The sequence below is a fragment of the Periplaneta americana genome, chromosome 3 (assembly GCF_040183065.1).
Source record: "Periplaneta americana isolate PAMFEO1 chromosome 3, P.americana_PAMFEO1_priV1, whole genome shotgun sequence".
In the NCBI taxonomy this organism is placed as follows: domain Eukaryota; kingdom Metazoa; phylum Arthropoda; class Insecta; order Blattodea; family Blattidae; genus Periplaneta; species Periplaneta americana.
The window spans coordinates 58,950,157-58,965,581 of NC_091119.1; the positions used below are offsets into that span (position 1 = coordinate 58,950,157).

The 15,425-nt window shown below is 37.8% G+C and overlaps 1 protein-coding gene across 1 annotated transcript; it reads right to left on the reverse strand.

The window, feature by feature from the left end:
- Positions 1-419: 419 nt before the first annotated feature.
- LOC138697024 (uncharacterized) lies at positions 420-15,075 on the reverse strand. The gene is made up of 3 exons (XM_069822617.1): positions 14,647-15,075; positions 12,852-13,046; positions 420-1,531 (listed from the first exon to the last, which is right to left on the reverse strand). The coding sequence occupies exons 1-3, from the start codon at positions 14,915-14,917 to the stop codon at positions 420-422; spliced, it is 1,578 nt and encodes a 525-aa protein (XP_069678718.1). The 5' UTR covers positions 14,918-15,075.
- Between the last annotated feature and the right edge of the window lie 350 nt (positions 15,076-15,425).

Genomic DNA, 15,425 nt, shown 5'->3' on the forward strand with positions numbered 1-15,425 from the left:
TCATCGTGTTGTAGATGAAAGAAATTCCCTGTCCGATATTACCCGATATCCGATACTACCAGACTCTCCCCTATAAAACTATTTTATTTCCTGTATTTAGGTTGATAATTATTGGATATTAGTCAGAGATAAAAATGATTGAAGATATCTGATAAGTTGATTACTGAAATAGGAATAAAATATATTATAAACATTGAGTGGAACCAAGGGACGGAGCGTGAGAATGAGACATATTTTTAGCACATAAACAAAAGGCCGTCAAGCAAAATGAAAGTTTTAATGGTTGGTAACATTAAGGCGTGCACATAATATAGTCTACTATTACTGTAACAGAATTACTTAGCTGTAAGCAAGTGATGAGGGAAACATAGAAACAGTTCGACAGCAATCTATCTGGAAATGTCTCTTATACATAAAATTTATACCTTCTTGCGCCTAAAAAGACGACGAAGCCCACGAAATATATATCCGGAACGGGGCCAGCAAGAATACTTCGTTCTTCTGTCCTCATTTTCTTGTTCCGCTGGTAGGTGCTCCAAAGATGTTGCTGGCGTTGGAGCTGGCATAGGTGGTGGTATGGGAGGCATGGGAGGTGTAATGGAGCTCGAAAGGGGGCTGGTATGCGAACAAGTATGGGAGCTGGTATTTGAGCTAGTAGGGGATCTGGTATTTGAGCTAGTAGGGGAGCTGGTATTTGAGCTATTAGGGGAGCTGGTATTTGAGATAGTAGGGGGACTGGAATGGGAATTGGCAGAAGTTCTTGCAGAGGTGCTGGTATAGGTTCTGGCATGGAAGGTGGTAAGGGGAGATGTCACAGGGGATAGCCTAAAAAGACGACGAAGCCCACGAAATATACATCTTGGACGGGGCCAGCAAGAACACTTCCTTCTTCTGTCCCCATGGGATCTCATATGGGAACTAGCAGAGATGATGGTAGACAAGCTGGCAGTTGAGCTGGTATGGGAGCTTGAAAGGGAGATGGCAGAGGGGCTAGCAGAGAAGTTTGTATGGGAGCTGGTATTTGAGATAGTAGGGGAGCTGGAAAGGGAATTGGCAGAAGAGCTTGCAGAGGTGCTGGTATAGGTTCTGGCATGGAAGGTGGTAAGGGGAGATGTCACAGGGGATAGCCTAAAAAGACGACGAAGCCCACGAAATATATATCTTGGACGGGGCCACCAAGAACACTTCCTTCTCCTGTCCTCATGGGATCTCATATGGGAACTAGCAGAGATGATGGTAGACAAGCTGGCAGTTGAGCTGGTATGGGAGCTTGAAAGGGAGATGGCAGAGGGGCTAGCAGATAAGTTTGTATGGGAGCTGCTATTTGAGGTAGTAGGGGAGCTGGTATTTGAGATAATAGGGGAGCTGGAATGGGAATTGGCAGAAGTGCTTTCAGAGGTGCTGGTATAGGTTCTGGCATGGGAAGTGGTAAGGGGAGATGTCAGAGGGGCTACCCTGAGACCTTTGGTGGGAGGTATGTATACAATACCTGACCAATCTTCTGATAACAACTGGAACATTTCCGCCATAACTGCAAGAAGTAAAATGAACTGCATGTCATTGCATTCACTGGCATAATAATAGCGTGAGAATTCGTATGCAACTGCATATTTTTACTGTCCATTTTCAAGTCATATAAAATCATTTTTTACATGTTTTGAACGAATGTAATGACGAATATTCAGAATTAATTGTACATATTTTTGCATATTTCAGGTATTCCTGTATATAATAGACTATTGAGCATGCAATGTAGCATATTTTCAGTATTTTGTGGAAAAAGTCCCAAAATTATCATATTTTGTAAAAATAATATTCTGAATTTTTTGTCAGCAAGTAATATTTTTATTTTAACCGTACGTACTTGATGACGTAAAATTCCTTGCATATGCAGTGTGAGTGTGGAGAAACCAAAACAAATACACTATGCTTATGTTCCATTGTGCTACGGTAACAACAAGAATCATTCCCAAACACCTCTACCTACCTGAGTTAATCATCATCACCCATACAAGTATTACGCCATGTGAACTATTACGATCTCAAAATAAAGAGGAATATCTCCCCATCTCTTTTTGAGACGCCCCAGAGATCTCTTCCCTTGGAGTTGTAGTGAAGTATAGCTTTTGGGATTCTGTGGGATCTCATACGTCGCAAATGGCTCATCCAGTTCTGAGAGTTCTATATGAAATGGAGTACTGATTCCAGAACGAGTTCTTCCATTACTTTGTCGTTGTGTTTATGGTTCCATTTTGTATACCATGCTGTTCTTGTATGTATGTATGCATGCATGTATGTATGTATGTACGTACATACGTATGTATGTATGTATTTTTTTTTAATTTAGAACACATAAACAGCATGCTCCGTTACTCGTGGGTAACACTACATGCCTATCTAAACATTTAACTAAAAATCATTATAAAATACTTAGTCTAGCCTAACATGTCCTTTCGTTATCTATACATGATTTAGTTTCTCAAAGTCTATTGAATTTACAAATTGTATGAAACTGTTTCTATAGTTATTTATTAATCTATTTTTCGAAACTGGCCAGTTTTCCCGTTTTAGAACACTATTCACTAGATTCTCTCTTTCACTCACTATCACTTGGCATTCGTAGAAGATGTGGTCCACAGTCTGGTTCCCTCCATTGCAGGGGCACATTGGAGAATCTACTATCTTGAAGCGGTGGAGATACAATCTTGTTTTGCCGTGTCCTGTGACTATTGCAGTGAAGTTGGGTGTGGGCCTGATGTTTGTTTTTAATCTGTCATTGATGATTGGGAAGAACTGCTTGGTTTCTGCTCCTTTTGTTGTCTGGTTCCATTGGAGTTGCCACTTTTCTGTGCTCTCTACTTTTATGCGGTGTATTATTTCCTTTCTCGGTATCTTCGTGTATATAATTTGTAGATTGTCTTGTTTTGCTGCCTCCTTAGCGAGTTCGTCTGCCAGTTCATTTCCGTAGATCCCTATGTGAGCCTTCACCCATTTTATGTGAATCGTCCATCTATTGTCTTCAAGCTGTATGTATGTATGTATGTATGTATGTATGTATGTATGTATGTATGTATGTATGTATGTATGTATGTACGTATATATGTATGTATATGTATGTGTGTATGTATGTATATGTTTGTATGTATGTGTATGTATCTATGTATGTATGTATGTATATGTATGTATGTATGATGTATGTACGTATATGTATGTATGTATGTATGCACACTGCAAATGGGTAAGTACCCGGTGGCAGTGGTACCCGCATAAATCTCATTTCGTTAGCTGTCATTCTACTTTCATCCATCCGCCTTATGTCCATGCTTCAATACCATAACAGAGTACAAAATTTGTTAAAGGCGTATTCTAGTGCTTTTCTGTAGGAGGCAAGGTTTCATTACCCTGTTTATTTTTTTCATAGTTTTGGAGTAGGCCTACTTTACAAGTTTGCTCATTATTTATTCCCAAAATATAGTCAAGATAATTATGTAAAAACATTAACTCTTCCTAAAATTTTACCTTCTAGACATATTTTATTTATGTATGCTCCCAGAAGGCCATTGCTTTGTCCTTTTTCTGTATTTATTTCCATTCCATTTTTTTTTTTTTTTTTTGCAATTATATTTAAATTACGTACTGAGAATTGTAAATAATTTTCTGTAGATGCTATTAAAATTAGGTCATCTGCAAATATCAATGAACATATTTTAATTTCGTTTTTCTGCAACTGACCATGTCGCATTTGTTAATGTTGATAAAACCAGTGCAGTCAAATTTAGTACACACAATAGTGCTCGGGTTTCCTACAGTATTCGATTAAATGGAACTCATCTCAAAGAATCTATAAGCACAAAGTTTCTTGGTTTAGAATTGGATAATCACTTGAACTGGAAAACGCATATAGAATGTAGTACTCGTAAATTGAGCTCTGCCTGTTATGCATTAAGATCCTTATCTACTATTGGTGATATAAACTTACTTAAAATGTCATACTTTGCATATTTTCACTCTGTAATGAAATATGGATTAATATTCTGGGGTAACTCGTCTGAAGCTAAACACGTTTTTGTTTTACAATAGAAAGCTATAAGAATAATGGCCGGTGTGCATAAAAGGACCTCATGTAAAAATATTTTCCAAAGCTTAGAAATCTTGACTTTACCTTGTGAATACATTCTTTCCCTAATGATGCTGTATATTAAGAACCAAGATAAATTCAGTACTAATCAAGACATTCATCATTTTAATACAAGACATAAATCAGATCTTCATCTACCCTCTGTTAGTCTAAGCTGCTTTAAAAAAGGAGTTCGCTATTCATGTATAACAGTCTTCAACGCACTGCCTAATTATCTTAAAGATTTGAAGAACCACGAGAAAAGGTTCAGAAAAGAATTAACCAAATTTCTACATACTCATACCTTCTACACAATTGATGAATTGTTTATGCTTGTGAATTGAATTATTCTACTTAAATGACATGTACAATTTTATATAGCTCAACTAAAATATGTTTTTATATTGACTTAATCTGTTTACTATGTATTGTATTTTTTTGTTTAGCATAACTGATGAATTGTATGTACTGTAAATTGAATAGTATACTGTATAGGTCAACTGATGAATTGTTTAAGCTTATAAATTGAATTAATCTATTTCATATGAATTGTATAGCTTAACGAAAATAAGTTTGTAAATTGAACTAATTTGATTGTATATGTTTGTATAGTTTGGCTGATGAATTGTATATGTTCTTAAAATGATTACTAGTCTGTGTAGCTCTACTGATGAATTGTATATAGACCTACTGTAAATTGAATGGTAATATGTATAGCTCAACTGATGAATTGTTTATGATTATAAATTGAAAGTATGCTACTTTGTATTGTATATATTTGTATAGTTTTGGCCGATGAATTGTATATGCTTTAAATTGAATAGTAATCTATATAGCTCTACTGATAAATTGTTTGTGTTTGTAATTTGAAGTTGTTTGCATGATATGTATTATCAATTTCTGTACATCACAACTGGTTGAATTGTTTATGCCTTAAATTTAATTAACTTGTTTTGTATTATACATATAGCTCAACTTATTAATGATCGTTTGCGTTTGTAAATTTAATAATCTGATTGGCTATGTATTGTATACATTTAGTAGAGCCATCGATGTAGCTCAGTCGGCAGACTCACTGGGCTGCTGATCCGGAGCTGCGTTCGGGCTTTGGTTGGATCCCCCTTTGGTCTTTGGTTTCTTCCGAGGTTTTCCCCAGCCGTGGGACTGAAGCAGGATGGTCTATGGCGAGTCCTTGGCATCAACCCCTTTGATTTGATTACCCCCCTTTGATCTGATTACCTGGTTGGGTCTTTCCGAGGTTTCCCCCACCAAAAGGCAAATGCCGGGTAATATTTTGGCGAATCCTCGGACCTCATCTCATCTCACTACATCTCGCCAAAATGTAAAAAAAAAATGTAAAAAATTGCACAAAATTGTAAAAATTGTAGATAATTACTAAATTGTAAAACTATAAAAATTTGTAAAAATTGTAATTGTAATATTGTAAAATGTTGACTTGTTCCACATCTTAAAGCTTCATTGCTCATGTAAGATCTATGGAATAAAATAAATGAATGAATGAATCTCCATTTCTGAAGAATTTTATTAACTTGCATTATAAACCGGAGGGAGAGACCGCAATCCTGTTTTACTCCTCTGTTAATTTCGTGTCATTCTGAGATCCTATTATTAATTTTAACTGAAATTAAATGTTGTCCTCCCTGACTTAAAAATCCCATAACCTCTTTTTCTCTGTTTCACTTATTCTCAGTTGGCATTTTTTGTGAAGTTTATCTATACACACTTTAACATATGTGGTCATATCACGTGTACAGGATCTTTGGGTACCGGTATGTCACTAAGTCGTGGACTTTTGTTCTGACTCTTTTTTTTGTCTTATGGCTTATGTTCATGTAACTGATTTAGATTTTGTTTTAATGTTTATATATTGGTGATTAAGGAGGTAAATTTCCAATCCTGCATGTGCCTTCATGACTGAGGGAACCATGAAAAACCTCAATCAGATTGGTTGACCACGGGGTTTGAACCCGGGACCTTCCCAATACGAGTCTCAAAAAATACTGTCTGAGCCAAGTCACTCGGTTTTCTTTATTGCTTATCCATTTCTTGTAATTGCATTGTTTGTTAGTTACAATTGTAACAATAAACCTTACACTACAGTAGACACTAAGACATGCTGTGTTGTGCAGTGTTGTTCAGTTGTGCAATTACAAATTCTTCAGAGAAAATTTTGTCACTCTTTTCATTCAGTATTCACGAAAAGTAAATCATGCGAAAATTTCGGGGCACTGTAGTGGAACGTGACGCTTTTTATATTGTAATAATGGTGAGGGTGTGCCTTGCTCCAAAACATGACGGACTTTCTTCCTGGAATTGGTAAATCCTCATAAACTCCCATCTTCTCCTTAATTCTTAGGCTCGTGGCAGAAATGAAATAATATGGCAATGACATCAAGAATTGGCAACTGAGCTAAGTATTTATCCCTTGCTCGTTCCTTCACTTAAGTGATGAAGAGTGTGAGAGAAGGCCGATTATCCGCAGTAATAGCAGACGAAGATATAATTATAGCAAGTGTAGCCGTTGTTATTATTATAGGCAGTTTAACAAAAAGAAAGTTAAAAAACAAAAGACAATGGTGACAAACGCCATCTACGAAAGTCGCAATCGATATGGAGACTGACTTGCTTCATGATTTACGTCGAATTGAATCGGGACAGTTTCACAACTTGTCACATTTCAGAAATAGACTTCGAAATATTACTGTGCAAAGTATGGCCATAACATTTCCTGGTTCATATATACATCAATAAGTTTGATGACAGCTTCTTCAGTCCTTTCGAGTTCCGACATCCTGTTGCTGAAATTAACCTAACTGCTGCATTCTGCTATGAACTGCAACAAGTGGTAAATCCCATCGTCTGTGCGGTTTCGAGAACTGCTGTCCGAGCTCGACATCCACTTGCCTACAGTTCGTACACTGGAGTACACCACCACTCCACCGTGGACTATGCGACGTCCCATGTTTGACGTAGGCGTAAGTCTGAGCCGATGTTTTAAAAAATTTACACCAGCTTTTCTTTACAGACTTCGTTTTAGTGAACTTTTATCACAGTATCCAAATTATTCATTAGTTTTTACTGACAGATCCCGAATAAATTATTGTGTTGGTTGTTCCTTCATTGCGAATGGACAGATATTTAAATATAAATTGAGCCAGTACACCAATGTTTTTGCCGCAGAATTATATGCTTTTTATAGAGTTTTATTGTTTTTAATTAGGCAACCCCGGGGTAGATTCCTTATCTGCTCCGACTCTCTAAGTGCCATTGACTCCCTGCAGCGTCTGAATTCTGATGTTCCGCTTGTGTTGAGAACCCAGGAACTTTTCCACACTCTTCTAACCTCTGACTATGAGATTGGAGTAGTGTGGACTCCGGGTCATGTTGGCATTCCTGGAAACGAGGCAGCGGATGCTGCAGCAAGGGACGGTGCTATAAATGGGTCAGAGGCAGTGGCGGCTGATTGACTGAGGCAAGTGAGGCCGGGCCTCAGTCACTTGGCTTAACTGAAATCAAATTTTGTGTTTTTATATAATGTATTAGTTATTTGAATGAAGCATATATCGCTGTAGAAGTATTTGAAAACTTTGATGTATATAGACCTGTTTTGCAGTAAAATTTGTTCCTGAGGCCGGGATCGCTCGTGCCGGGTCTGGCTTGTGATGTATATAGACCTGTTTTGCAGTAAAATTTGTTCCTGAGGCCGGGATCGCTCGTGCCGGGTCTGGCTTGTGATGTATATAGACCTGTTTTGCAGTAAAATTTGTTCCTGAGGCCAGAATCGTTCGTTCCGGGTCTGGCTTAATGCATTTCATGTCCTTTCGCGGGCTTTGAGTTTACGCTTAAAACGTTGTAGCTGAGGCACAATTCGGCTGGCCTGGTCAGGTTTCACTCGTCCCATCCATGGGCCGGCCTCAAGGGTAGAGTGCGGTGGGAATAGCAGTGGTGACTTTTCTTCCTAACTAGGCCATAAATAACAAAATTCCAGCTCTTTGGCAGGCAGAAACCCACTTAATTCTCTCCCCTTATGTCTCAGTTTATGACATAAGCGAGGGTGTTCTACTATTGTACTTCGTAGTACAGTAGTGAATCTGGGTCAATGTTGTTATGTATTTTGGGAAAATATAAACAGAAACAAATGAGAGAAATAATGCTGGTGCAGTTAATTCATGGTTAGAGTGTCCTTTTTCGAGAAGAAATAATACTAAAAGAAAGGAAGTTTCAAATAAAGAGAGAGACTACCGAGATACCTACGACATTGCTGATAATTTTTCTGACACATAATCTTAAAACGCGAGTTTCTATTGCATCCTAGTATGGGCAACATAAATGGTTATGTGGTAATGTGATGCAAAATAAACTTCTCTTGGCCTTGTTTGTTGCTGTCAAAGGAAAAAAATAAAAAGAAAAGAAAGAAAGGGGAATTTCAACACATAATATGGGATGCTTCATCACACTGAAATAATCACTGAAACTCAGAGCATGACAGCTTATTTGGTGAGTGAAATTATTATTTTTCATTGATAGTAATAAGAATAGACTAATAATAATAATACAGTAATAATGATATTAATAATGCAATAACAATAATAATTAATATCATAAACAAACATTTCCTATCGGAGACACTTAAACTAGTTGTATCTGGCCTCAACGAGGATTTTGATCACCGGCCGCTACTGGTCTGAGGTGTATTGGCGTGAGAGGTGGCAAGATATTAAAAATTATTTGAAACATACGTTATGGTGGCAATGGGAAGGCGAATGGTCTACACAAGAGGGAAATAAATTACGAAGAATAAAGAATACTGTTCGCGTATGGGATTCGTCCACACGAGCGTCACGACAAGAAGAAGTTTTACTCACCCGGATGAGGATTGGCCACTGTCATCTGACGCATGGCTATCTCCTACGTGGCGAGCCTCAGCCGGAGTGTGATCTATGCCATGTTCCACTGACTGTGGAACATTTTTTATTACAGTGTAGAAAATACGACCGTGCCCGTCGGCAGTATGGAATTCGGCCGACTCTACGTGACACTCTTGGAAATGATTTTAATTGTACAAGTGCAGTTCTGAGAGGTTTATCGAATACAGGACTTGACAAGGTGACGTAGTTTTTTAATGACCCATTTTACTTATCCTCCGGACTCTTTACATCCGGAGATGCATTTTTTAGTATACGATTTTAACAAATTTGACATTCGCACCTTTTACATCCTTGCATTTTATAAATGCTCCAGACAATTTATTTCTGGTGGAATTTGTTTTATTGTTTTGTTGTTTCTTTTTAAATACTACTTAGGGTCTGAGAACTTCCCACTTTTATGGTTTTTATGCTTCACCTTGTTGAAACTGCATTTGTTTGCTTCGTTTTAACCGTGACAACGCTTTTTAGTTCTTTTAAGCATTCTGGTTATTGTATTGTGTTCGTGTTTAGTGAATGATTTTAGATAAGGGCGCAAATAGCCATAGTAGCTGACGCGCCCTGTTTAAACCTCACTAACCATTAATCCCCCTAGTGAGAAGAAACTAACTAGGGGATTGTAAACAAACAGAATAATTAAATAACATTATTTCATGATATGGATACTCCACTTGAGGTTGTTCCACGTTAATTTATCTACATAGGCCTATTTCTCAATAAAGTCAGCTCTTCTCTCTTTGTGGGTTGTATAGGCTAGTGGCCTATATTGTACAGAATTCCTAATACAGTGCGTGTTCGCCATCACGTCGCGACGACCGACTGGCAAGCGGCAGCCTCACCGGGCACTCGGTCGGTAGTCGCGGGCGTCACGGTGAAGATGCACTGTAATAGTGTGTATTATGATCATTTGAAACTGCAATATTAAAACTTTCGCTTATGGACATGCTTGTTCAGCAGCTTCATAGTCAGCGTTGAAATCTCTGGTCGTAAGGTTAACACATCATAACTCTAGATATATCCAGTGGTGTCATTCTAATTTTTTAACAACCGATTCTCTCCCCTAATGACCGAAAATTTGAAAATATTAAATGTCGTAATAATACACATAATGGGAAACTGCAATCCAACATGGTCTTGCATAACAAAATTATTTTCATAATTTAAAATTTTGACTCGCGTCACAAAGAAGGTGAGTAAACTTCTGACACTTCATGTATGCGCTCAGCGGCGGAGCATCGCCTCATATAAATTATCATACCTACTATACTATTATATGCACAAATAGCATTATACTATATACAGAAATTAATTAATAAAAACAACAAAAGCAAGAAATACACGCGTTTATAAGTACAAGGTAGACACACGCGTTTCTTACTCAAAAACAAATTATGTTTCCTTGAAGTGCGGCAGCATGGGTGGAGTGCTATTCTATGCATGCGCAGAGTCTTTTTTCCTTTCTCCCAAGATTACTATCTTCACTACAATAACGGCAGATATTATAAAGTGTGAGAAGTCCACAGAACAACACCAGCTAACTAGCTTTGAATATCTGTCCACACCGATATATTATTTGAAATACCTCAAGATGCCCCCAGCCAGGAATAGGATAAAGTGGCGCTTGTTTGTTGCTGCCCTATGCTCCACATAAGTAGCTAAAGGAAATACTATTCTATCTGAAGATGTATCTGCACACATACTTATACAACATATTGTTACATCACGTTAACTTAAGTACAATGAGGCATTGACGAAGATGAAGAATAGAAACAGTTTCTTCTTCAACTTTTACACAAACACCAACAAGAGTTCCCAACTCCTTCAAAAGCTGCTCCGACTTTTTTTCTTTTACTGTGTTACAAATTATAAACCTCTCAGCCCTGGTATTTTTAGTGAAATTTTTGTGCTTATTTTATACATTTATGCATGATATTAGACTTGTGGGAATTTTACTTTTTGAAATTTGAGTTTTTTGGCCCTCACTGCCATGTTAAGGCATTGGAAGAACCTTGTTACCTACTAGCAAACACATTTTATATTTAATTAAAGAATTCTCTATTTTAGATCTTTTGTGTGAGATTCTAGATCTAGAATCTTGATATAACTAAGTACTTTATTGAGAGTATCGAAAGTGTTTTGCGTGTTTAATCTTACAGTTTCTAGTTGGACTGCGAGAGATTCGTTATCATGTGTCTCTGGCAGATTTCGTATTCTCTCAGGAGATAGAAGTTCCTTGGTAGGCGATCTGCTGCAGACTGGATCCTGTTGTTCTCTCACCAGGGATAGCTCGGTTGAAACATGACCATCAACAGTCTTCCTGATGATAAACATTTCTTGCGTAGCAAGATGGAGGATCCACCAGAGCATTGCCTAATTTGAGACAGTCAAGGTGAAAACGTCAACTACAGGGTCCCAATTCACTTCAGACCGCGCACCTCTTAGCTTTACAAACCACTCACTATTGCTCGTGTAGTGTGGATTTGTACGAAACTGGCCTCGCACCTCGCATGAGTCGGTTCTTGAACAGCCAGCCTTTAGAAGACTTGATGGAACGCTTTCAGTTTCATTGCACTACCCTGATTACTGTGTGGGATTTAGTTTCAAACATAAGCGCAACTTAAATGATACCGACTACTGCCGACCCAGCGACCATGAAGCATTCTGAATTGTCAATACATTTAATGAAAAAAATCTATTCCATTAAAAATGGAGTAAAAATTGTAGGAGTATTAAAAGAGGAAAATAAAGTATCTTATTAATGTGGCTTAATAGTTCGGTATATTTTGTACTTGAAAGTCTATTTATGTTTTGAATAATAAACTATGGTTCATGTTGTGTATGTAGTATTAGCTCTCGAAAGGAAAGGGGATCGGTAGGCGACTCCCAAAGTAATTGCAGACCGCAAACGTGATATAGACGGGCCAGTTCAAAAGGGAAACAACTCAACATTTAAACTTTTGAGAAAAGTGAAGTTTAAAGCTTCATGTTGCTGTGAAACATACAAACTCTAATTTGAAACTTAGAGCATATCATAAACATGATTTGAATTTGGATTATGTTAAACGATTCTTTGATTTTTCACAACAACATAAAGCTTCAAAATGCAGATTTCCCAAACTTTAATTTTGAGTTGTTTCCCTTTCAAGCTGGGCCGGCCATATTGTATTCCTGTTCTGACTGGCTGCACACTTGGATAAGAAACAACGATTTAATAATATGATATGATTATGTTTGCTGTCGTATTGAAAATCTAGAGAATTTCATGTAAAATGTTGAATTAATGTTCTTCCTTTCTGCCAAGAACTTAATTTGTTTTAACTTCAAACATTTCAGAATAGGTTCTAGGAATTGCGACAAATTCAACAAGTGAATCTGGCGACTGGTGTGAACTGGCTGAATGACATCACTGGATAACTGTCCTATTTGCTACCAATAAGAATTCAAGTTTTCTGAACTTGTGCACAGAGTGCGTCGATATCCAGAGTACCGCAATCCTTAGCGCTGGAAATGCCGACAATTCAGCCATTTTTATTACAGCTCACGCTATTTCCCATATGCATTTGCATGGGAAATGAATGTAGCCTAAATCAGAATCAAATATTTTAAATTTTAAGGGCAAGTGACACTGATCTAAATTGAGTTTTACTTTAAATGGTACTATCCTAAGCGTTTTGATATAGAATAACAATGGCGACCAACTAGCTGGTAGTGCTACTCTGGGTATCAACGGATTCTGCTTGTGCATGGCTGAAAGCGCCACTAACTTAGAATTTGAACAATTACTGTACCTTCGTATGGCTTTATGAAGTGAAAAAGATTGCACTCTAGCTTCACCAGGTTCCTCCGCCCCTCCTCCATGATGTTCTCCTCCCACTCGGCGTACTGGCTGCTGGGCTCAAACAAGTGGTCGCTGCTCGAGGTCGGTGTGGCAGCGTGTACCATCATGGGCTTTGGCCACTCCCGTGGAGTTGATTCATGTTGACCTTAAAGGCAGTGTAATTCTGAGTTGAAATCTTCATAATACACTGATTGCTGACTATGAAGAGCATAAATAGGTAGGCTACTGTCCAGCCGAATGGTTATGTGCATCCCGGTTTGCCCCCTTCGTTTCTCCTGTCCCCTCTGCAAGAGCTAATTGCTAAGCTGTGAGGCTCTTCTCTGCAAATATTTGCATTACGGAATTGTAAATTTATGTAGTATTATACATTTGTTTAAAATAATTTAAAGAAAAGGGCCCTGTTAAGTAAGTGTCATGTGATTTCCCCCATTTTGACGGCCGCGTCACATAACCACTCGGACGGACAGTAGCAAGACAGCATGTACGTCACCACAGTATTAACATTAAGTGCATCATAAAAGTAAAGTCTGTAAAGGAATCAGAAAAGATGAAACACTAAGTAACGGTTAGGCCTACTTCTAATATAGGTATAACCTCAAACAAAAATTAATTCAGGGAACTGAAATAAAGGACTTTTATTAAACATGAAATTAATTTATTGATATTCTTTTATTTACAAATGGCTCCTAAATGTTGTGTGCCCGTGTGTACCAAAGTGCTATGAGTGTTATGTTACTGTTTCCAAATTTCCAATTGAAAAGGATAAGTTCTGTGGCTAGAATCTACTCGTCTACCACAAAATGTCTTCACGCCAAGAAGCATTCAGTTGTCTGTATTAAACACTTTGAAGTAAACGATTTTTACCTAGTAGGCCTACATGTTTCTAGAGACAGAAGGAAATGTGCAAGAATACCTTCGAAATACATGGATATTTAAAGAAACAAGGATATTTCCAGGTTTGCCGGAATGATTAGATAATTTTATTATTCAACAAGAATGAACCCTGCTAATAGGTGGCAGAAATACGTTCACTGATTTGAGCAACAACAAATTAAGCAGTTGCAAATAGACAAAATTAATTCGTTTGGTGAACTGTGTGACATACAGTAGATACTTTAAAGAAGATAGCAGGTCGATCATTAATGTCATGCAATGTTTGTGTACTTCTTGTTGATTAATTTTGAAGGCATTAAAATATACGACAATTTATCTGTGTAATTGTGTGTAAGTAATCAAAATGATATTCACTGCATCACAGAGACGGTAAGTGCAAACATGAAATACTGCGGCTGCAGTATCTGTACTGTTGCGTTGAATGGGGGCAAGCTTGTCATTATGAATTAAGCAACCATAAGGCAAATTCCTGCATGACGCAATCTGCAGTAGATTCTGTAATGTAGACTGCGATTACATAGTAAAAAAATGTTTCTTTAAAAGAAGAGAATAGGAATAATGCAACAAAAAGTAGAACATTTTCTAAAAAAAAGACCAGTAAACAATAGAAGACCAAAAAATGTAAATAAACGCAAAATAAAAGTAAGCTGTATTGGTTCGTGTTGAAATGAAACCAGTTTATATTGTATCCTGCATTGTCTGTGATATCAATGAAAAAATATGATATTTCATCAACTTCCGAGCCCTATCATCACTCATCAACTCACCACTATTTTCCCATCTCACTTCTGATATTCCTATCACATCCACTCTGTTTCTTTTCATTGCTTCCTTCAAGTTTTCCAACTTACTTGGTAGAACTGGAGTCTTGACATAACACGTTGCAGTTGATCTTCTTGTCGATCTTGTTGTCCATCTCCTTTTCTTCTCTCCGTTGGATTTCGTCATGACATGTCCTTCCCCAGTATCCCCCACCCGGACATCCGATTGGGGGGATAGTTTACGTCCGGAGTTTTTTACCAGGGAAAGACTCATCATGCCATTTTTTATCATATTTTTGTGGGATGTAGGAAAATGCGGAAGCTTCCCACTGCTTTCCGCACACCACTCTCTCTTTCGCATCTTAAAAGATCCCAGGGGGCCCCAGCGTGGAGGTGAGGAGAGTGGATTTGACTAATTAGGCCCTCCGGACTTCACCGAAATTCACCGCAAGGGTTAAATATCAGTTCCATCAGGGTTTTTGACTTGATCAGAGACCGCGAAATCCCAATTAGCCTTTGCCCCCCTCTTATTGAGTCTAAAGCATTATTAAGATCAACAGTGTGAAAAATCAACTAAGATCCATCGGCCTGAGTAGCGTAGTCGATATTAGGGCAAGCCTTCTGTGCTCGAGGTTCTGGGTTCGATCCCGGTCCAGGTCGATGGCATTTAAGTGTGTTTAAATGCGACAGGCTCATGTTAGTAGATTTATTGGCATGCAAAAGAACTCCTGCGGGAAAAGATTCAGGCACACTGGTGACGCTGATATAACTTTGGCAGTTGCGAACGTCGTTAAATAAATCATAATTTTAAATTTTTCAACTAAGATCCTTGTCGAACATAACACCAAGAAATTAGTCTTCAAGGATGA

What these genes read in the sequence shown, in the direction of transcription:
- LOC138697024 (XM_069822617.1), bottom strand. Translation starts at nt 14,917, where the DNA reads ATGCGAAAGAGAGAGTGGTGTGCGGAAAGCAGTGGGAAGCTTCCGCAT. An exon ending in CAAGACTCCAGTTCTACCAA is followed by an intron (nt 13,047 to 14,646) that starts GTAAGTTGGAAA and finishes ACTGCCTTTAAG; the next exon opens with GTCAACATGAATCAACTCCA. An exon ending in CTTCATAAAGCCATACGAAG is followed by an intron (nt 1,532 to 12,851) that starts GTACAGTAATTG and finishes TACTTCTTGCAG; the next exon opens with TTATGGCGGAAATGTTCCAG.